Here is a 22,121-nt window from a genome sequence, read left to right as displayed (position 1 = left end):
GTGGGAACAGGAGAACAAAGATCAAAAGTTCTCAAAACATAAGAAAGGAAAAATTAAAGGGTTGGAAAAAAAAAATAAAAATTGCACATATATGGTATAGAGGAGCATCGAGTAGCTTGTGAACTTGTAGTACTCATCCAATGAGGAAACAGGGGAGGTGATCAGGCGTCGGGTAATAGGGAATAAAAGGTTAGGATTTGTTTACTAAAATGTGCTCCTGATTGGCAGGACCGTTGCAATCGTGAATAAAATAGCTTCAGAGAAGATCCTGTCTGAAGAAAATTATTTGAGTTGTTTCTCACACTGGGCAATGGAGAAGGGCACAGAGAGGAGGTGAGATTTTGCCATCGTAAATTTAGGGGAAGTGAGTGACAAAGGGGGTGAGCTGATGCATGAGTTGGTACGTGCTGCGTCCCCTGTGTCCCATGGGATATGACCGGGGAAACAGGAGAGGGAGAGAGGGAGGACGTGCAGGAGAAGGAGGTGTGCTGGGAGTGGGAGCCCTCTCTGCAGCATTCGGGCGGGTGAAGGAGACACAGAAAGGGCAGGCAAGGCAGCAGCCATATTACGTGAAAGAACCAAAGTGAAAGTGAAACCCAGCATGGGCCGAGCTGTGGGCTCGGTTACCCTCTTTCCCAAAGCCTCTCCCCTGCCCCACAGCAGCACGTCTGCCAGGCCCAGGGGGGAGAGCCCCCAGCATCCCCACAGGATCCTACCTGAGCCCAGGCAGAGGAGGAGCAGAGTAACGAGGGAAGTCAGGAGATCCCTGGCATGGCCGGTGAGGCTAGGGCAGCTACAGCCCCAAGTGAGCCCCATCTGAGAGAGAGGTCCCCCAGGGGGCAGGTGGCCCCCCAGGGGTTCTTCTCCAAGCCAAGATAGACGTCCCTCACGGCACCCAGCAGAGCTGCAGAAAGTACAAGGCTACGCCCAACTTTCCCAAACTTTGCCCAGTTCCTGGCTGCAATAACCCTCCTGGAGCAGCTCTGCCCCTAGGGCAATGTCTGGGGAGCTCTGCAGGGCTGGCACCACCATCCCATTGCAGCTGGGTGCCCTTTAGCAAGCACGAGTTGCTTGTCCCCAGCAGGGGCCTCTTCAGACCTCCAGGGAAAGGCACTGGCTAAGCTTGTTCATCTCCATGCATGCAAGGAGGAATCAAACTGTGAGCAATGGGAAAATGTGGAGAGATGGCAGTGAAGAGCTGAGCAGGATCGGAGGCTGCAGGGAATGGGGCACAGCTGGGTGCCGAGCCCAGAGCTGCCACCCTTTGCCCAGGGTGCTGAAGGCAAAATGCCAGTGCCTCTCCCGGCTCCATTAAATCAGCCGTGGTAGATGGTTGGCTCAGATGGGCAGGGACCTTCTTCTAGAGCTTAGGTGGATGTGGAAAGTTCCTGTTTGCTGGAAGGGAAGTCAGGCAACATGCAAAGACTACAGAGGTACTGTTTGCTTTTGTAGGGAGAAAATTCATATGGCCAAAGCTCAATTTGAGTTGAATCTGGACAGTACTGTGAGGGGCAATAAAATGTGTGTTTTTTTTTTTTTTTTTTTTTTTTTTTGTTTTTGTTTTTGTTTTTTTTTTTTCCTTAAACTATCTTAACAGGAAAAGTAGGATGAGAGAAAGCATTGGTCTGTTACTTGATGGGGATGGTCAGACAGGGTCATTCACAGAGATGTTTATTGCTTTCTTTGCCTTTGTTTTCAACACTGATGCTGGGCTGTGGGACCCCAGGTGCCCTGAGCTGGAGGACAGTGACTGCAGGTACGATATAGTCCCAACAAACCCCAAATTTGTGTGGGATTTGCTGCTCCAGATGAATGCATACAAGACTATAGGGCCTGATGGGATTCATCCCAGAGTACGAAGAGATCTGGCAGAAGGAATACATCTTCCCCTCTAGGCCCTTTACCATCTCTGTGGCCCTTCTCTGGACACTCTCCAATAGTTTCACGTCCTTCTTGAACTGTGGTGCCCAGAACTGCACAGAGTCCTCGAGGTGAGGCTGCCCAGCGTAGAGTAGAGTGGGACATCACCTCCCTCGATCAACTAGTAATGCCGTGCTCGATGCACCCCAGGATACAGTTGGCCCTCCTGGCTGCTAGTGCACACTGCTGGCTCATGTTCAGCTTGCTATCAACCACAACCCCCAGATCCCCCTCTGCAGGGCTGCTCTCCAGTGTCTCATCCCTCAGTCTGCACGTATAGCCAGGGTTGCCGTGTCCCAGGTGCAGGACCTGGCACTTGCCTTTGTTAAATTTCATGCAGTTGGAGATTGCCCAGCTCTCCAGTCTGACCAGATCTATCTGCAAGGCCTCTCCACCTTCAGCCGAGTCAGCAGTTCTCCAACAACTGCTACTCTATGGGTCTGTAGTATGGGGTACATCTGTCAGGAGCAAACTGTTCCAATCTGGGTCCCCCGATGGGTGGCAGCTCCCCCCAGTGATCCTGATCCTGCATGGGCTCCTCTCCATGGGCTGTGGCTCCGGCCTGGGGCCTGCTCCTGCGGGGGCTCTCCATGGGCCGCAGCCTCCTCCAGGCCTCTTCCACCTCCTGCACTGGCGGCTCCTCCATGGGCTGCAGTGGAGCTGTACTCCCGCTCCATCCACTAACCACCCCAGTCCCCTAACGTCCCGTTTGATAGCCTTCAGGCTTCTCTCTTCAATGTCAGCACTGCCAGCCTGGACTATCAAAAGAGGATAGCAGTCCTGAGGCTTGGAGTCGACTTCCTCACCCTAGGCATCCTCCTGGCTACACTTTCTACCTCACAGAATCACAGAATCACAGAATTTTTCTAGGTTGGAAGAGACCTCAAGGTCATCGAGTCCAACCTCTGACCTAACGCTAACAGTCCCCACTAAACCATATCCCTAAGCTCTACATCTAAACGTCTTTTGAAGACTTCCAGGGATGGTGACTCCACCACTTCCCTGGGCAGCCTGTTCCAGTGCCTCACAACCCTTTCAGTGAAGAAGTTCTTCCTAACATCTAACCTAAAACTCCCCTGGCTCAACTTAAGCCCATTCCCCCTCGTCCTGTCACCAGGCACGTGGGAGAACAGACCAACCCCCACCTCGCTACAGCCTCCCTTGAGGTACCTAAAAAGAGCGATAAGGTCACCCCTGAGCCTCCTCTTCTCCAGGCTGAACAAGCCCAGCTCCCTCAGCCGCTCCTCGTAGGACTTGTTCTCCAGGCCCCTCACCAGCTTCGTCGCCCTTCTCTGCACCCGCTCAAGCACCTCGATGTCCTTCTTGTAGCGAGGGGCCCAAAACTGAACACAGTACTCGAGGTGCAGCCTCACCAGAGCTGAGTACAGGGGAACGATCACTTCCCTAGCCCTGCTGGTCACGCTGTTTCTGATACAAGCCAGGATGCCGTTGGCCTTCTTGGCCACCTGAGCACACTGCTGGCTCATATTCAGCCGACTATCCACCATCACTCCCAGGTCCTTCTCTGCCTAGCAGCTCTCCAACCATTCCTCTCCCAGCCTGTAGCTCTGCTTGGGGTTATTGCGCCCCAGGTGCAGGACCCGGCACTTGGCCTTGTTAAACTTCATGCAGTTGACCTCAGCCCATCGGTCCAGCCTATCCAGATCCTCCTGCAGAGCTTTCCTACCCTCAAGCAGATAGACACACGCACCTAACTTGGTGTCATCTGCAAATTTACTGAGGGTGCACTCGATGCCCTCGTCCAGATCATCGATGAAGATATTAAAGAGGACTGGCCCCAGCACCGAGCCCTGGGGGACGCCACTAGTGACTGGCCTCCAACTGGACTTGACTCCATTCACCACGACTCTTTGGGCCTCGCTATCCAGCCAGTTTCTAACCCAACGAAGCGTGCGCCAGTCCAAGCCAAGAGCAGTCAGTTTCTTGAGGAGAATGCTGTGGGAGACGGTGTCAAAAGCCTTGCTGAAGTCAAGGTAGACCACATCCACAGCCTTTCCCTCATCCACCCAGCGCGTCACTCTGTCATAGAAGGAGATCAGGTTCGTCAGGCATGACCTGCCTTTCATAAAGCCATGCTGACTGGGCCTGATCGCCTGCTTCCCCTGCAAGTGCTGCATGATGACTCTCAGGAGGATCTGCTCCATGAGCTTTCCTGGCACTGAGGTCAAACTGACAGGCCTGTAGTTTCCCGGGTCTGCCCTCCGGCCCTCTTCCTAAGCTACCGGTCTCTCAAGCTCCAGGGCCTCAAACCTGTTGTGGAAGGGCACCTGGGAAGGTGGGGCCGGCAGGGGGTGCAGTGTCAAGCAGGACCTGTCTCCATTCCTCCTCAACTCCTACGTCCCCTCCCTCTGCCCAACAGCGACCGTGGGGGGGGGGTCCACCCCCATTTGGGGTGTCTCACCCCGGTACCTCTCCTTCAGGCCCCGCAGGGAGTTGCCCCACCACTCTATCTCCCACTCACACTCCCTGATAGCCCTTAACCTCTCCACCTCCTCCTTGAGTTCTGCCACCACGCGGATCAGGTCATCCACCTGCTCGCACCTCACGCACACACAGTCTCTCTGCCTCCCGCAGATGGCAGCAAGAGTCTCAGAGGCTCCCTGCATCCAGAGACCTGAACTGGTGCATTTTGGAGTGGGCAGTCAGTCTGGGTGAGTACAGACTTGCTAGAGAGAACACTGTGCCTGGTGCAGACCATTGGAGCCTAGCTAGCGATAGACCGCCGTTAGAGGAGTTGTTCGTATGGTCCGGGGGGAACGCTCTGCCCTCCCTGCTCATCTTGTCTGCATGGACTGCCGTGCTACTCCCTTCTGATGCGCCATGCCCTGTTTGCCCACCATGGTCACTGCGTTCCTGGTCGCCGCGCTCCCCAGGGGCTGCTTTTGAACGGCCGGGCAGGGGGTGCTGCTAGCTCTGCCTACGCCTTGTTAGCTTCCCTCGTGAGGGCTGCTGGGTCTTGGCGGCTCCGTCAAGTGGGCTTGATGCTGGGAAAAAATAGCCCTGCCTGTGGGATCCCCTGTTCTGCTGCAGAAAGAGTCTGCCCTGGAGCTGATCGCCTCAGCAAGATTTTGCACCGGGCACTGTATGGGGATGTTGCACAGGGGTGTTGTAGAGCATGTTGCAAGGAGATGTTGCACCGGGCATTGCATGGGGGCGTTGCAGAGCACACTGCGTGAGGACGTCACAGGGGGATGTTGCAAGGAGTACTGCACAGGGCATTGCATTGCCCTTTGCAAGGCAATGTTGCACAGAGCAATGCCTCTAGCAGGGTGTGGCACAGGGGCGTTGCACAGGGCATCGCATGGGGATGTCGCACGAGACATCACAAGGGACAATGCCTAGAGCTTTGCATGGGTGTGTTGCATGGGGAAGTGGCATGGGGAAGTTGTGGGCAGCTTTGCACAGGAGTGTTGCACGGGAGCGTTGCACGGAAGATTGCGTGGGGACGTTGCACAGGGCAGGGAAAAGGGGCTTGCCCACCACTGACCCCATCCCCATCCCTGCTCCAGCGCAGCCCCAAGTCCGCATCATCCCCGCGGAGACGGGGAACGCCCGTGTGCCCGTCCGCCTCAGCTACCACATCTGGGGCTTCTACCCCCCCGAGGTGACCGTCATCTGGCTGCACAACGGGGACATCATGGAGCCCGATGACTACAACCCCATCTCCGCCATCCCCAACGGTGACTGGACCTACCAGATGCAGATGTCCCTGCTGGTGGCCCCGGTGGCAGGCGACACCTACACGTGCTCGGTGCAGCACGTCAGCCTGCAGGAGCCTCTCCTGGAGGACTGGAGTGAGTGGAGAGGCGCAGGACCGCAGCCGGAGGCCAGCGGTCTTGGCTCCTTGCTGCCACTCACCCGGCCGTGTCCCCGCAGGTCCCAGACTGATGCCGGAGGTGACCATAATGGTGGCGGTGGCCATCGTGCTGATGGTGCTGGGACTTGGCTTATTTCTCGCCGGCATCTACTGCTTCAGGGCCAGGCCTCCTGCCCCGGGTGAGTGTCCGGGGAGAGCCGGGGCGGTGGTCAAGGGTGACAAGGACTCTGCTCACTCCTCTTCTCCCCCCCACAGGTTACACTCCCCTCCCTGGAGACAACTACCCCGCAGGTAACGGTGTCCCCATCCCCGTCCCCATCGGCAAGGGACGAATCACCCCATCTCTCACCCTGTGTGTCCCCCCCTTCCCCAGGCAGCATCTGAGGACCCCCAGACAGACACCTCCTGGCACCGGTGGCTCCTGGTTGGTCCCATCTCAGACCCGATGCCGTGGTGCTGACAATAAAGATGCTCCACAAGCCCCACTGGTGTCTCTGCAGAGTTCTGGGGACAGGGCAAAGGCTCACACACTCCTACGGTGTCTCACCAAGAGGAGTGGGTGTGTGGGGACCATGGCATGGGACCCCAAAGGGCCAAGCGTGCCCTGGGGTGCCTCAGGCACGGCACTGCTGGCCCGCCGAGGGAAGGGATCGTCCCGCTCTGCTCGGCCTCCTGCAGCCTCGCCTCGAGCACTGCGTGCAGCTGTGGGCACCGCAGCAGACGAAGGGCGTGAAACTGTGCGAGAGCCTGCAGGGGAGGGCTACAAGGACAGCGAAGGCTCTGCAGGGCAAGGCGTGTGAGGAGCGGCTGAAGGTGCTTGGCTTGTTGAGCCCATAGCAGAGGAGACACAGGGGAGGCCTCATGGTGGCCCACAGCTTCCTGTTGAGGGGAGCGGAGGGGCTGGCTCCCGTCTCTTCTCTCTGGAGCCAGCGAGAGGGCCAGAGGAGCTGTTTCAGGGAAGGTTCAGGCCAGATGTTCAGAAACTATTTATTTCCTGAGAGGGTGCTCAGGCACTGGAACAGGCTCCCAAGGGACGTAGCCATGTCCCTGAGCCTGCTGCAGCTGAAGCAGTGTTTGCAGAAGGCTGTTTGAGAGAGGGTCTGATTTTTGGGTTGGCCTTTGTGGAGTCTCAAGATGGACTCGATGGTCCCGTTGGGTCCCTACCAACTCGGGTTATTCTGTCATTCTGTGATCTTGGGCTTTAGGCTGAGGAGACCTGCTCCCTCTGCTTGAAGGACTTCCAGGAGATGCTCCAGTGTGGGGACAACCTCAACAAAGCCTTTGTGACGGGAGGTTGCAAGCCCTTTGGGTGCCCCCCTGGGCAGCACAATGACCCAGATGGGACAAGGGGGTCCCAGGCTCCAGCTGGGGAAATGGGAGCAGCTGGAATTTAAATTGCTCCTGGCTCTGACTCCCAGGACCAACACCAAGGACAGGTCTGCTGCCAGACGCCTTCCCAGGCACCAAAGCCTCAGGACACAAAGCACCCAAGAAATGCCACTGCCAGACTCCATCTTCCTGTACAAAACTTTATTTGACACAGTCCTGCTGCTGCTGGGCCTTGATGTGCTCCAGAGGAGGGAACAAAGAGCCCCCACAGGCTGCTCATGCTCAGCACCAGGCACAAAGCAAAGATCAACCCCAACCTAGGAGGCAAAGGTGGCCTGCAATGGCTGGCAGCACACGGTGACCACATCCCTTGCCCTGGGGTCTGCAAGCAGTGCAAGCAGAGGGGAGAGGAGCGTGGAGAGCTGCTGCAGCCCCTGTGCTGTCCGCTGGGGCTCAGAGGCAGGGAGAGACCCGTGGGTGCCAGCAGGGCTTGTGCCCCAGCACAGGAGCCACGTGCAGGGCAGAGCCCAGGGGCTGCAAGGGGCCTGGCCCCTGCTTGCAGCATCCCAGCCCTCCTCCAGCAGCAGGGAGGAACGCTTGGGAGCCCCTGTCCCCACTGCCCCTCATTCCTGTGGTGCTCCTGCAGGATGAAGGAGAGGTGATGTAGGAGTGTCTGGAGAAGGGCAGGAGGTCCCCAGGGCTGGGGACAGGGTTTACAGGGTGCTGTCCCTCAGGCACAGCTGAATTTCTTCTCTCCCCAGTAGGAACCAGGGGTGGATGCTCTCCCCATTGAAGGAGGCTGCTGTGAAAGTGAAGATCTGGACCCCATTGTCAGCATTGATAAAAGACACCTGCTGCTGGGTACAGTCCAGACAGACCCAGATCCTCGTGGGGACAGGGGACAGGGACAAGGGGGTGCGATTCCATGTGAGAGACATGAGCTGCCCCTTATCGTACTGCACAGCCCAGATCCCTTCTTCAGGGCATATTTTATGAAAATTCTTCCTCTCCACAGAAGCCCTGGCCACCCCCACATCCCACCAAGAATACTTTAGCCGCTCTCCCTCCACCTCCACCAACCAGCAGTGCCTTCCCTCTCTGAACTCCTCACGGCCCAGCACACAGCACCAATAGTGAAATCTCTCTGGTGTGTCAGGCACCTGCTGCCATTCACTTTTCCATCTCACACTGCTGTTGTCCTGAGACAGGACAAGCTGGGGATGAGCCGTGTGTGGATCCAGGGTCACCTTCACTGCAGGGACAGAAGGAGCCAGGCCATCAGGGGCAGAGCTCAGCCCTGGGCAGGCTTTCCCCAGCTCGGGGCCAGGAGCTGCCCCACGGGGCAGGATATGGGGCACCTCTTGGCTGCTGAACTTGCCCCACCAAGGGAAGCCGGAGCAGTGCAGAGGGCAACCCAATGCACACCTACCTGTATTTTGAGGCAGCAGAAACTTTCTCCATGCTGGAGGGAGAGGGGAGAGCTGGTCACAGCCCACAGCTGGTGCCCAGTGGGTGTGGGCAGGGTGAGGGGCCAGCCCTGGGGTGCTCTGTCCCAGCTGCCCACCCAACCCTGCACATCGCCTTGGTGTTGCCGTTGGGTCTGAACACCAGGAGACTTACCCAGCTCTGCAGCTTGTTTCTCTAAAAGTGAAAGAGAAAAGGAAAATATGAGAAGAAGGCACAGTTTCTGATTCCATTTCTGATGCCTATTTTTTTTTTTTTTTTTCTGTTTGGAGAGTGAGACTTACCCAGCTCTGCAGCTTGTTCATCTATAAACAAAATAGAAAAGCAATGCATTGATGAGAGGAGTCAGTTTCTCAATAATTACTGCTACAAACCAAAGACTTCCAGTTCCTTCAGTTGGGGGGAGGAAGAGAAACTCACCCAGTCTTGCATCTTTTTCCTCTGGAAAAGAAAAGCATAAGGTATGCATGATCAGAGGAAAAAACTTCTCATCCAATGTCTACACTGCAAATTCTTCCAGTTCAGGGATGGACACTCACCCAGCTCTGCAGCTTGTTCCTCTGAAAAGGAAAATAAGAGCAATGCATTGATGAGAGGGATCGGGTTCTTATCAAGTGGCTGCTACAAAGGAATGACCCTCAGTTCCTTCAGTCCTGGGGGTTGGGGGCAGGGAAAGAGAGACTCACCCAGTCTTTCAGCTTTTTCTTCTGGAAAAGCATAAGGAATATGTGATCAGAGGGAAAAACTTCTCATCCCATGTCTATACCACAAATTCTTTCAGTTCATGGATGGACACTCACCTATCTCTACAGCTTGTTGCACTGGAAAATAAAGAGAAAAGCAGTGTACGGTCAGAGGGGAGTATGCCCATGGGAAGACACCAAATGCCTTCTCTTTGCGGAAGGAGACTTACCCAGCTTTGCATCCTTTTTCGCTGCTATAGAAAAGCAAAATAAAATGAAAGGTAAGAGTGGAGAGACTTTCACCCCATTCTTGCTGCCATGGCTAAACCCCCAAATTTTTGGTCTCGTGCACGCACAGACCACCTTCCACCCAGACTTGTATCGACCAGACTAACAAGGACCGAGGCCCAGCTTTTTGCAAGGCTTGTAGCAGTAACGACAGACACTTGTGCAGCTCTCTGCACCTTGCCACCAAAACACAAGTGGCAATGAATGGGGACGGGTGGAGGATGTCCCTGTCCCAGAAGCGTCAGTGCAGAGCGGGGCAGCCCCGCAGCTCGCTCCCCGTCCCCACCTTGATCCCCGTTCCTTTCAGCCATCCTGGCCGTGTCCCGTGCCCAGGGCAGCCCCAGCCCCAGCACTCCCCACTCCCACCCCAGGCTCCAGCTGCTCCTCCAGCACCCCCGAGCCACCAGCACACAAGCCCCCAGAGCCCACCCAGACCAGGCCCAGTCCCTCCCACAGGGACACCACTTCCCCAGGGGCTGGGGGCAGGGATTGCAAGGACTCACCCAGCTCTCGGCTCTGTGCCGCTGAAAAGCAAAGGCGGAGGAAGAGGTGGTGAGCAGAGCAGCTTGGTTGCTGGGTGGGAACATGTGCAGGGGGGCTGCGCCTTGCCACCAGCCCCACGCTGCAGCCATGCTCCCTGGTCTCCCACCCAAGACCATCCTAAGGCCTTTGGCATCCCCAGGAGAACATTCCCTTCCTCCTCCTACGCACCTCCCTGGGCCAGGGCTCAGCCCCACTCCACACCCAGGGGGGTCCCTACAGAACACCTCCCTGCGCTCCATCCCTGCGCTGCCAGCTTACCTTGCTTTCGAAAGAGATATACACCGAGGCCAATGGACACAGCCAAAAGCATGAGGACCAGAGCCAGAGCCACCATCCAGGGCAGGGCGTTGTGGAAGAAGGGAGCTGAGAAAGGCACCAGGAGAAGTGCTGTGTTTACATGTCCGTGGATGAAAAAGCAATACCCAGACTTCTGCCGGCTCAGGAGAAGTGTGGGGGCCAGGAACACCTCACCCTGGCTGTGCCATTTGTACCTGCGATGTGCAGGGATGATTCCCGTTCCTGCTGGAGGCGGCTGCTCCTGACCACGCAGGACAAGGGCCCCTCCATGCTCCCGGTCACAATGACGGCACCTTCGATTTCAAAGAGCCCCTCCTGGTCCTGGGAATGTGTCTGGGAGACCGAGGGCAGGTGCTGCCCGCGAGCATCCCTCCACAGCAGCTGCGGCAGCGGGTACCAGCCAGCCGATCGACACAGCACCCGGACGCCTCCGGCCTCGTAGCCCCCCAGGGAGAGGTGGGGGTCAGTGCCTGTGGCTGGGGGAAGAGCACGTGGCTGGGGCTTGACTTGGGGAGGGATTCATTCCAAGGCAAAGACCCCATCTGCTCCCATGCCAGACACAGCCCAGACCAACCATGGCTTCAGGGATTCTCACACCTGGCAATCTACACACCCACCCTCATCCCAGACAACCCTACCTGGTGCCAGAACCAGAGAACAGGGATGCGCATGTACAATGCCAGTGGCCACAAATCACCCAGGAAACCCAGGTGCTGAGCTTCAGCACCTCCAGGCAGCTTCTCTGCACCAAGCTTTGCTGGTTCAAGAAGCCCTGAGACTTCCAGACAATGTCTCAGGTCTCCCCCAGCACAAAAAGCAAAGCCCAAAAGAGGTCCAGCTGCTCAGAGGTCTCTTCCCTGCTCCAGGCACTGTGTTTGGTACCATCATAGGCACAGATGAAGGGGCTGCTCAGCAGCCTGTGCCCAGTGCCCTTAAACCATCATGGGAATGGTCTGCATAGACACCAGTGAAAACTAACATCTATATTCTACCTATGGATCTCTCTTCCCAAATGCTACCACCATTTGTCCATATTCTTGGTGTTTAATAGCTGAGACAGGAAAAAGAAACTTAAATTCTCCCCTGGAATTTCCGGTGTATTACCCCAGTCACAAACCTGACACCTCCAGATCCACCGTTGCTTCATCATAAACATCAGCATTTTTCACAGTGCAGAAATACTGGCCATCATCAGAGGGTCTCAGCCCCATGATTTGCAAGTCCAGGTTTCCAGCAGAGAGACCATCTCTGACCAACTCTGTCCTCCCGGCATATGCATCCATCTGCTCCCCGTACAGGTCCTCTCCATTGCGGTAGTGGTGCACTGTCTCAGAGATATGGTCCCGGATCCACCTGACCTCCAAGGTGCGAGCATCGTGTTGAGGGGACAAGTGGCAGTCCAGCTCAACATCCTGCCCCACGGTAGCAGTGACAGGGTGTCCTGGTCCCTCCACTCTGAGCTGGGCTGGTGTGAGAAACAATGTTGTGTTTTTGCAGTAGAGAATTATTTTTCTGTATTTTAAGGTAATTGTGTAGTCATAATAAGGAGTAATGCTAAGTAGATAAGTGGACTATAGAACGCCTCACTGTTCCAAAATAAGGTAGAAGCTTGAGAAAAACAGGATGAGAAGTGTGAGAACAGTAATACAAGATCACAAGTTCTCAAAACATAAGAAAGGAGAAATTAAAGGGTTGGAAAAAAAAAAAAAAGAAAAATTGCACATATATGGTATAGAGGAGTGTCATGTAGCTTGTGAACCTGTAGTACTCAGCCAATGAGGAAACTGCGGAGGTGATCAGGTGTCGGGTAATAGGGAATAAAAGGTTAGGATTTGTTTACTAAAATGTGCTCCTGATTGGCAGGACCGTTGCAATCGTGAATAAAATAGCTTCAGAGAAGTCTAGTCTGAAGAAAATTATTTGAGATGTTTCTCACACTGGGCAATGGAGAAGGGCACAGAGAGGAGGTAAGATTTTGCCATCGTAAATTTAGGGGAAGTGAGTGACAAAGGGTGAGTTGGTGCGTGCTGTGTCCCCCGTGTCCCATGGGAAATGACCGGGGAAATAGGAGAGGGAGAGAGGGAGGACGTGCAGGAGAAGGAGGTGTGCTGGGAGTGGGAGCCCTCTCTGCAGCATTTGGGCGGGTGAAGGAGACACAGAAAGGGCAGGCAAGGCAGCAGCCATATTGTGTGAAAGAACCAAAGTGAAAGTGAAACCCAGCATGGGCCGAGCTGTGGGCTCGGTTACCCTCTTTCCCAAAGCCTCTCCCCTGCCCCACAGCAGCACGTCTGCCAGGCCCAGGGGGGAGAGCCCCCAGCAGCCTTGCAGGATCCTACCTGAGCCCAGGTGGACGAGGAGCAGAGTGAAGAGGGAAGTCAGGAGGCCCCCGGCATGGCCGGTGAAGGTGGGGTGACTGCAGCCCCAGGGGAGCCCCATCTGAGAGAGAGGTCCCCCAGGGGGCAGGTGGCCCCCCAGGGGTTTTTCTCCAAGCCAAGAGAGATGTCCTTCACAGCACCCAGCAGAGCTGCAGAAAGTACAAGGCTCCGCCCATCTTTCCCAACCTTTGCCCAGTTCCTGGCTGCAATAACCCTCCTGGAGCACCTCTGCCCCTGGGGCAATGTCTGGGGAGCTCTGCCAGGCTGGCACCACCATCCCATTGCAGCTGGGTGCCCAGTCCACTGCCTTTAGCAAGCATGAGTTGCTTGTCCCCAGCAGGGTCCTCTCCAGACCTCCAGGGAAAGGCACTGGCTAAGCTTGTTCATCTCCATGCATGCAAGGAGGAATCAAACTGTGAGCAATGGGAAAATGTGGAGAGATGGCAGTGAAGAGCTGAGCAGGATCGGAGGCTGCAGGGAATGGGGCACAGCTGGGTGTCGAGCCCAGAGCTGCCACCCTTTGCCCAGGGTGCTGAAGGCAAAGTGCCAGCCCTGCTCCCATCTCCATTAAAGCAGCCATGGCAGAAGGTTGGCTCAGATGGGCAGGGACTTTTGTCTAGAGCTTAGGTGGATAAGGAAAGTTCCTGTTTGCTGGAGGCGAGGTCAGGCATTATGGAAGGACTACAGAGGTACTGTTTGCTTTTGTAGGGAGAAAATTCATATGGCGAAAGCTCAATTTGAGTTGAATCTGGACAGTACTGTGAGGGGAAATAAAATGTGTTTTTTTTTTTTTTTTTTTATTTAAACTCTCTTAAAAGTGAAAGTAGGATGAGAGAAAGCATTGTTCTGTTACTTGATGGGGATGGTCAGACAGGGTCATCGACTTCACAGAGATGTTTAATGCTTTCTTTGCCTTAATACTGATGCTGGGCTGTGGGACTCCAGGTGCCCTGAGCTAAAGGACAGTGACTGCAGGTACGATATAGTCCCAACAAACCCCAAATTTGTGTGGGATTTGCTGCTCCAGATGAATGCATACAAGACTATAGGGCCTGATGGGATTCATCCCAGAGTACGAAGAGATCTGGCTGAATGCATACATCTTCCCCTCTAGGCCCTTCACCATCTCTGGGTCCTTTCTCTGGACACTCTCCAATAGTTTCACATCCTTCTTGTACTGTGGTGCCCAGAACTGCACAGAGTCCTCGAGGTGAGGCTGCAGATCACAGAGTAGAGTGGGACAATCACCTCCCTGGACCGACTAGCAATGCCGTACTCGATGCACCCCAGGATACAGTTGGCCCTCCTGGCTGCTAGTGCACACTGCTGGCTCATGTTCAGCTTGCTGTCAACCACAACCCCCAGATCCCTCTCTGCAGGGCTGCTCTCCAGCGTCTCATCCCCCAGTCTGCACATATACACAGGGTTGCCCCATCCCAGGTGCAGGACCTGGCACTTGCCTTTGTTAAACTTCATGCAGTTGGAGATTGCCCAGCTCTCCAGTCTGTCCAGATCTCCCTGCAAGGGCTTTCCACCCTCAGCCGAGTCAACAACTCCTCCCATGGGATGCCGTCCTTCCCAAACTGATCCTACATGTGCTTCCCACAGGCAGCAGCAGTCCAACAACTGCCCCAGTATGGGTCTGTAGTATAGGGTACATCTGTCAGGAGCAAACTGTTCCAATCTGGGTCCCCCATGGGTGGCAGCTCCCCCCAGACCTCCTGATCCTGCGGGGGCTCCTCTCCACGGGCTGCGGCTCCAGCCTGGGGCCTGATCCTGCGGGGCCTCTCCATGGGCTGCAGCCTCCTTCAGGCCCCATCCACCTCCTGCACCGGGGGCTCCTCCGTGGGATGCAGTGTGGAGATCTGTTCCAACTGTACTCCTGCTCCATCCACTAACTGCCCCGGTCTCCTAACTTCCCGTTTGATAGCCTTCAGGCTTCTCTCTTCAATGTCATCACTGCCAGCCTGGACTATCAAAAGAAGATAGCAGTCCTGAGGTGTGGAGTCGACTTCCTCACCGTAGGCATCCTCCTGGCTACACTTTCTACCTCTTCCTCAGCTACCGGTCCCTCAAGCTCCAGGGCCTCAAACCTGTTGCTGAAGGGCACCTGGGAAGGTGGGGCTTGTATGGGGTGGCATCGCCTGCGATGTCGAGCAGGGACCTGTCTCCATTCCTCCTCAACTCCTAGGTCCCTTCCCTCTGCCCATCAGCGACAGGGGAGGGGGTCAACCCCCATTAAGGTTGTCTCACCCCGGTACCTCTCCTTCAGGCCCCGCAGGGAGTTGCCCCACCACTCTATCTCCCGCTCATAGTCCCTGGTAGCCCTCAACCTCTCCACCTCCTCCTTGAGTTCTGCCACCACGCGGATCAGGTCATCCACCTGCTCGCACCTCACGCACACACAGTCTCTCTGCCTCCCGCAGATGGCAGCAAGAGGCTCAGACCCTCCCTGCACCCAGAGACCTGAACTGGTGCATTTTTGAGCGGGCAGCCAGTCTGGGTGTGTACAGACTTGCTAGAGAGAGCACTGTGTCTGGTGGAAACCATTGCAGCCTAGCTAGTGGTAGACCGCCGTTAGAGGAGGTGTTCGTATGGGCGGGGGGGACGCTCTGCCCTCCCTGCTCACCCTGACTGCATGAACTGCCTGCCACTCCCTTCTGATGCACCATGCCCTGTTTGCCCACCCTGGTCGCTGCGTTCCTGGTTGTTGCGCTTCCCAGCGGCAGCTTTTGAACGGCTGAGGAGGGGGCCCTGCTGGCTCTGCCTATGCCTTGTTAGCCTCCCTGGTGAGGGCTGCTGGATCCTGGCAGCTCCCTCAAGAAGGCTCTATGCCAGAAAAAATAGCCCTGCCTGCCGCCCAGGGGTGGCGCCCCGCTAGACCTTTTCTTCACAAACAGAGAAAGACTGGTGGAGGATGTGATTGTTGGGAGCTGTCTTGGGCAGAGTGACCACGAAATGGTGGAGTTCTCTATTCTTGGCGCGGCCAGGAAGGGGACCAGTAAAACCGCTGTATTGGACTTCCGGAGGGCTGACTTTGTGCTGCTGAGGACACTGGTTGGTAGAGTCCCCTGGGAGGCGGTTCTGAAGGGCAAAGTAGTCCAGGAAGGCTGGGCGCTCTTCAAGAGGGAAATCTTAATGGCGCAGGAACGGTCTGTCCCCACGTGGCCAAAGACGAGCTGGCAGGGAAGAAGACCAGCCTGTCTGAACAGAGAATTGTGGCTTGAGCTTAGGAGAAAAAAGAGGGTTTATAATCTTTGGAAAAGTGGGCAGGCCACTAGGGAGGACTATAAGGATGTTGTGAGGCTGTGCAGGGTCAAAATTAGAGAGGCCAAAGCTCATCTGGAGCTCAATCTGGCTACTGCCGTTAAAGATAACAAAAAATGTTTTTATAAATACATCAACACAAAAAGGAGGACTAAGGAGAATCTCCATCCTTTACTGGATGCGGGGGGAAACTTAGTTACAAGAGATGAGGAAAAGACGGAGGTGCTCAATGCCTTCTTTGCCTCAGTCTTTAGCGGCAATACCGGTTGTTCTCTGGATACCCAGTACCCTGAGCTGGTGGAAGGGGATGGGGAGCGGGATGTGGCCGTCACTATCAACGAAGAACTGGTTGGTGACCTGCTATGGCACTTGGATATGCGCAAGTCGATGGGGCCGGATGGGATCCACCCAAGGGTACTGAGAGAACTGGCAGAGGAGCTGGCCAAGCCACTTATCATCATTTATCAGCAGTCCTGGTTATCGGGGGAGGTCCCAGTTGACTGGCGGCTAGCAAACGTGACGCCCATCTACAAGAAGGGCTGGAGGGCAGACCCGGGAAACTACAGGCCTGTCAGTTTGACCTCAGTACCAGGGAAGCTCATGGAGCAGATTCTCTTGAGAGTCATCACGCAGCACTTGCAGGGCCAGCAGGCGATCAGGCCCAGTCAGCATGGGTTTATGGAAGGCAGATCCTGCTTGACGAACCTGATCTCCTTCTATGACAAAGTGACGCGCTGGGTGGACGAGGGAAAGGCTGTGGATGTGGTCTACCTTGACTTCAGCAAGGCTTTTGACACTGTTTCCCACAGCATTCTCCTCAAGAAACTGGCTGCTCTTGGCTTGGACTGGCACACGCTTTGTTGGGTTAGAAACTGGCTGGATAGCCGGGCCCAAAGAGTCGTGGTGAATGGAGTCAAGTCCAGTTGGAGGCCAGTCACTAGTGGCGTCCCCCAGGGCTCGGTGCTGGGGCCGGTCCTCTTTAATATCTTCATCAATGATCTGGATGAGGGCATTGAGTGCACCCTCAGTAAGTTTGCAGATGACACCAAGTTAGGTGCATGTGTCGATCTGCTTGAGGGTAGGAAGGCTCTGCAGGAGGATCTGGATAGGCTGGACCGATGGGCTGAGGTCAACTGCATGAAGTTCAACAAGGCCAAGTGCCGGGTCCTGCACCTGGGGCACAACAACCCCAAGCAAAGCTACAGGCTGGGAGATGAGTGGTTGGCGAGCTGCCAGGCAGAGAAGGACCTGGGAGTGATGGTGGATGATCGGCTGAATATGAGCCAGCAGTGTGCTCAGGTGGCCAAGAAGGCCAACAGCATCCTGGCTTGTATCAGAAACAGTGTGACCAGCAGGGCTAGGGAGGTGATCGTCCCCCTGTACTCAGCTCTGGTGAGGCCGCACCTCGAGTACTGTGTTCAGTTTTGGGCCCCTCGCTACAAGAAGGACATCGAGGTGCTTGAGCGAGTCCAGAGAAGGGCGACGAAGCTGGCGAGGGGTCTGGAGAACAAGTCCTATGAGGAGCGGCTGAGGGAGCTGGGCTTGTTCAGCCTGGAGAAGAGGAGGCTCAGGGGCCACCTTATCGCTCTCTATAGGTACCTTAAAGGAGGCTGTAGCGAGGTGGGGGTTGGTCTGTTCTCCCACGTGCCTGGTGACAGGATGAGGGGGAATGGGCTTAATTTGCGCCAAAGGAGTTTTAGGTTGGATGTTAGGAAGAACTTCTTTACCGAAAGGGTTGTTAGACATTGGAACAGGCTGCCCAGGGAAGTGGTGGAGTCACCATCCCTGGAGGTCTTTAAAAGATGTTTAGATGTAGAGCTTAGGGATATGGTTTAGTGGGGACTGTTAGTGTTAGGTCAGAGGTTGGACTCGATGATCTTGAGGTCTCTTCCAACCTAGAAATTCTGTGATTCTGTGATTCTGTCTTATCCCCTGCTCCGCTGCAGAAAGAATCTGCCCTGGAGCTGATCGCCTTGGCAAGATGTTGCACCGGGCATTGCATGGGGGTGTTGCAGAGCACACTGTGTGAGGACGTCGCAGGGGGATGTTGCACGCAGCACTGCACAGCGCATTGCATTGCCCTTTGCAAGGGGATGTTGCACAGAGCAATGCCTCTTGCAGGGTGTGGCACAGGGGTATTGCACAGGGCATCTCGTGGGCATCGCATGGGGATGTCGCACGTGACATAGCACAGGACAATGCCTAGAGCTTGCACAGGGCATTGCATGGGGAAGTGGCATGGCGAAGTTGCGTGGAGCTTTGCACAGGGCGTTGTACAGGAGCGTTGCACAGGAGCTTTGCACGGAATATTACTTGGGGATGTTTCACAGGGCAGGGAAAAGGGGCTCGCCCTACACTGACCCCATCCCCATCCCTGCTCCAGCGCAGCCCCAAGTCCGCATCATCCCCGTGGAGACGGGGAATGCCCGTGTGCCCATCCACCTCAGCTGCCACATCTGGGGCTTCTACCCCCCCGAGGTGACCGTCATCTGGCTGCACAACAGGGACATCGTGGAGCCCAACGACTACAACCCCATCTCCGCCATCCCCAACGGCGACTGGAGCTACCAGACACAGGTGTCCCTGCTGGTGGCCCCGGTGGCAGGCGACACCTACACGTGCTCGGTGCAGCACGTCAGCCTGCAGGAGCCTCTCCTGGAGGACTGGAGTGAGTGGAGAGGCGCAGGACCGCACCTGGAGGCCGGTGGTCTTGGCTCCTTGCTGCCACTCACGCGGCCGTGTCCCCGCAGGTCCCGGACTGATGCTGGAGGTGACGATACTGGTGGTGGTGGCCACTGTGCTGATGGTGCTGGGACTTGGCTTCTTTCTCACCAGCGTCTACCGCTTCAGGGCCAGGCCTCCCACCCCGGGTGAGTGTCCGGGGAGAGCCGGGGCCATGGTCAAGGGCGACGAGGACTCTGCTCACTCCTCTTCTCCCCCCTGCAGGTTACACTCCCCTCCCTGCAGACAACTACCCTGCAGGTAACGGTGTCCCCATCCCCGTCCCCATCAGTGAGGGGCAAATAACCCCATCTCTCGCCCTGTGTCCCCCCCCTCCCCAGGCAGCATCTGAGGACCCCCAGACGGACACCTCCCGGCACCGGCAGCTCCCGGTTGGCCCCATCTCAGACCTGATGCCACGGTGCTGACAATAAAGATGCTCCACAAGCCCTGCTGGTGTCTCTGCAGTGTTCTGGTGACAGGGCAGAGGCTCACACACTCCTACGGTGTCTCACCAAGAGGAGTGGGTGTGTGGGGGCTATGGCATGGGACCCCAAAGGGACAAGCGTGCCCTGGGGTGCCTCAGGCACGGCACTGCTGGCCGGCCGAGGGAAGGGATGGTCCCGCTCTGCTCGGCCTGCTGCGGCCTCTCCTCGAGCACTGCGTGCAGCTGTGGGCACCGCAGCAGACGAAGGGCGTGAAACTGTGCGAGAGCCTCCAAGGGAGGGCTACGAGGACAGCGAAGGCTCTGCAGGGCAAGGCGTGTGAGGAGACGGTCTGCTGCAAGATGCCTTCCCAGGCAGCAAGGCCTCAGGACACAAAGCACCCAGGAAATGCCACTGCCAGACTCCATCTTCCTGTACAAAACTTTATTTGACACAGTCCTGCTGCTGCTGGGCCTTGATGTGCTCCAGAGGAGGGAACAAAGAGCCCCCACAGGCTGCTCATGCTCAGCACCAGGCACAGAGCAAGGATCAATCCCGAACTAGGAGGCAAAGGTGGCCTGCAATGGCCGGCAGCACACAGTGACCACATCCCTTGCCCTGGGGTCTGCAAGCAGAGGGGAGAGGAGCGTGGAGAGCTGCTGCAGCCCCTGTGCTGCCCGCTGGGGCTCAGAGGCAGGGTGAGACCCGTGGGTGCCAGCAGGGCTTGTGCCCCAGCACAGGAGCCGCGTGCAGGGCAGAGCCCAGGGGCTGCAAGGGGCCTGGCCCCTGCTTGCAGCATCCCAGCCCTCCTCCAGCAGCAGGGAGGAACACGGGGCAGCCCCTGGTCCCACTGCCCCTCATTCCTGTGCTGCTCCTGCACGACCAAGGAGAGGTGTTTGAGGAGTGTCTGGAGAAGGGCAGGAGCCCCTCGGAGCTGGGGATGGGGTCTTGGGGGTGCTGTCCCTCAGGCACAGCTGAATTCCCAGTGTGTCTAGAGAGAACCAGGGGCGAATGCTCATGCAATTGAAGGAGGCTGCTGTGAAAGTGAAGATCTCGACCCCATTGTCAGCATTGATAAAAGACACCTGCCCCTGGGTACAGTCCAGACAGACCCAGATCCTCGTGGGGACAGGGGACAGGGATAAGGGAGTGCGAGGAAATGTGAGAGACGAGAGCTGCCCCTTATAGCAATCCACAGCCCAGATCCCTCCTTCAGGGCTCATGTTGATCCACTTCTTTCTCTCCACAGATGCCCTGGCCACCCCCACACCCCACCAAGAATCCTGTAGCCCCTCTCCTTCCACTTCCACCAACCAGCAGTGCCTCCCCTCTCTGAACTCCTCACGGCCCAGCACGTAGCACCAACAACGAAATCTCTCTGGTGTGTCAGGAACCTGCTGCCATTCACTTTCCCATCTCACGCTGCTGTTGTCCTGAGACACAACAAGCTGGGGATGAGCAGTGTGCGGATCCAGGGTCACCTTCACTGCAGGGACAGAAGGAGCCAGGCCATCAGGGGCAGAGCTCAGCCCTGGGCAGGCTTTCCCCAGCTTGTGCCAGGAGCTGCCCCACGTGGAGGAGATGGGGCACCTCTTGGCTCCTGAACATGCCCCAGCAAGGGCAGGAGAAGCACCTGAGAGGGCAACCCAGTGCACACCTACCTCTATTATGAGGCAGCACACACCTTCTCCATGCTGGAAGAAAAGGGGAGAGCTGGTCACAGCCCACGGCTGGTGCCCAGTAGGTGTGGGCAGGGTGAGGGGCCAGCCCTGGGCTGCTCTGTCCCAGCTGCCCACCCTCCCCTGCACATCGCTTTGCTGTTGCCCTGGGGCTCAAGGACAGGGACACTCACCCAGTTCTGCAGCTTGTTCCTCTGAAAAGGAAAATAAGAGCAATGCATTGATGAGAGGAATCGGGTTCTTGTCAAGTGGCTGCTACAAAGGAATGACCCCCAGTTCCTTCAGTCCTGGGGGTAGAGGGCAGGGAAAGAGAGACTCACCCAGTCTTTCAGCTTTTTCTTCTGGAAAAGCATAAGGAATACATGATCAGAGGTAAAAACTTCTCATCCCATGTCTATACCACAAATTCTTTCAGTTCATGGATGGACACTCACCTATCTCTGCAGCTTGTTGCACTGGTAAAGAAAGAGAAAAGCAATGTACGGTCAGAGTGGAGTATGCGCATGGGAAGACACCAAATGCCTTCTCTTTGGGGAATGAGACTTACCCAGCTCTGCATCCTTTTTGGCTGATATAGAAAAGCAAAAGGAATAAATGGTCAGAGTGGAGAGACTTTCACTCCATTGCTGCTTCCATGCCTAGACCCCAAATTTTTTTGCTCTTGAGCATGTGCACAGACCACCTTACTCCCAGACTTGTAGTGACCAGACTAAGAAGGACAGAGACCCAGCATTTTGCAAGACTTGTAGCAGTAAGGACAGATACTTGTGCAGCTCTCTGCACTGTGCCACCAAAACACAAGTGGAAGTGAATGGGGACGGGTGGAGGATGTCCCTGTCCAGAAGTGTCAGTGCAGAGCGGGGCAGCCCCGCATCTCGCTCCCCATCCCCACCTTGATCCCCGTTCCTTTCAGCCATCCCGGCCGTGTCCCACGCCCAGGGCAGCCCCAGCCCCAGCACTCCCCACTCCCACCCCAGGCTCCAGCTGCTCCTCCAGCACCCCCGAGACACCAGCACACAAGCCCCCAGAGCCCACCCAGACCAGGCCCATTCCCTCCCGCAGGGACACCACCAGTTCCCAGGGGCTGGGGGCAGGGACTGCAAGGACTCACCCAGCTCTCGGCTCTGTGCCGCTGAAAAGCAAAGGCGGAGGAAGAGGTGGTGAGCAGAGCAGCTTGGTTGCTGGGTGGGAACATGTGGAGGGGGGCTGCGCCTTGCCACCAGCCCCATGCTGCAGCCATGCTCCCTGGCCTCCCACCCAAGGCCCCTTGCCTTCTCCCCTGCCTTCCTTGC

The 22,121-nt window shown here is 56.4% G+C and overlaps 4 protein-coding genes across 6 annotated transcripts in view; 1 reads left to right on the top strand and 3 right to left on the bottom strand.

Annotated features, from left to right (window-relative positions):
- The window catches only part of LOC309889234 (butyrophilin subfamily 1 member A1-like), a gene marked incomplete at its 5' end in the record, with an annotated part of 38,157 nt that extends 16,099 nt beyond the window's left edge, over window positions 1-22,058 (bottom strand). The window contains 5 exons of the mRNA XM_082781995.1: window positions 9,091-9,111; window positions 9,238-9,258; window positions 9,352-9,372; window positions 21,377-21,397; window positions 21,941-22,058. Coding sequence (XP_082638121.1) covers window positions 9,091-9,111; window positions 9,238-9,258; window positions 9,352-9,372; window positions 21,377-21,397; window positions 21,941-22,058 — 202 coding nt within the window. The remainder of the gene's footprint in view (window positions 1-9,090; window positions 9,112-9,237; window positions 9,259-9,351; window positions 9,373-21,376; window positions 21,398-21,940) is intronic.
- On the top strand, window positions 196-6,239 carry LOC309889206 (HLA class II histocompatibility antigen, DM beta chain-like). Of its 3 annotated transcripts, XM_082781965.1 has the most exons (7): window positions 196-333; window positions 1,727-1,756; window positions 4,516-4,592; window positions 5,451-5,735; window positions 5,818-5,937; window positions 6,014-6,049; window positions 6,132-6,239. In XM_082781965.1, exons 1-7 carry the CDS (start codon window positions 311-313, stop codon window positions 6,140-6,142), a joined length of 582 nt encoding a protein of 193 aa, XP_082638091.1. In that variant the 5' UTR covers window positions 196-310; the 3' UTR covers window positions 6,143-6,239. The 3 variants fall into 3 exon arrangements, with proteins under 3 accessions (XP_082638091.1, XP_082638092.1, XP_082638090.1); XM_082781966.1 differs by lacking the exon at window positions 196-333 and having other exon boundaries at window positions 1,193-1,756; window positions 5,451-5,621; XM_082781964.1 differs by lacking the exon at window positions 196-333 and having other exon boundaries at window positions 1,193-1,756.
- LOC309889214 (butyrophilin subfamily 1 member A1-like) lies at window positions 7,269-8,856 on the bottom strand (the record flags this gene model as incomplete). Its single annotated transcript, XM_082781975.1, has 4 exons — window positions 7,269-8,460; window positions 8,517-8,549; window positions 8,708-8,728; window positions 8,836-8,856. 4 exons carry the CDS (start codon window positions 8,854-8,856, stop codon window positions 7,801-7,803), a joined length of 735 nt encoding a protein of 244 aa, XP_082638101.1. The 3' UTR covers window positions 7,269-7,800.
- Window positions 10,022-15,377, bottom strand: LOC309889199 (butyrophilin subfamily 3 member A2-like; the record flags this gene model as incomplete). Its single annotated transcript, XM_082781955.1, has 6 exons — window positions 10,022-10,095; window positions 10,324-10,428; window positions 10,557-10,838; window positions 11,480-11,916; window positions 14,999-15,130; window positions 15,367-15,377. 6 exons carry the CDS (start codon window positions 15,375-15,377, stop codon window positions 10,022-10,024), a joined length of 1,041 nt encoding a protein of 346 aa, XP_082638081.1.
- Window positions 22,059-22,121: the final 63 nt, after the last annotated feature.

Source organism: Aythya marila (assembly GCF_965140915.1).
Source record: "Aythya marila genome assembly, chromosome: 33".
NCBI lineage: Eukaryota > Metazoa > Chordata > Aves > Anseriformes > Anatidae > Aythya > Aythya marila.
The sequence above is the reverse complement of the archived record's forward strand: the minus strand, read 5'-3'. Positions and strand labels throughout refer to the sequence as shown.

What these genes read in the sequence shown, in the direction of transcription:
- LOC309889206 (XM_082781964.1), top strand. Translation starts at nt 1,608, where the DNA reads ATGAGAGAAAGCATTGGTCTGTTACTTGATGGGGATGGTCAGACAGGG. An exon ending in CTGGAGGACAGTGACTGCAG is followed by an intron (nt 1,757 to 4,515) that starts GTACGATATAGT and finishes TGCCTCCCGCAG; the next exon opens with ATGGCAGCAAGAGTCTCAGA. An exon ending in GCCTCTCCTGGAGGACTGGA is followed by an intron (nt 5,736 to 5,817) that starts GTGAGTGGAGAG and finishes GTGTCCCCGCAG; the next exon opens with GTCCCAGACTGATGCCGGAG.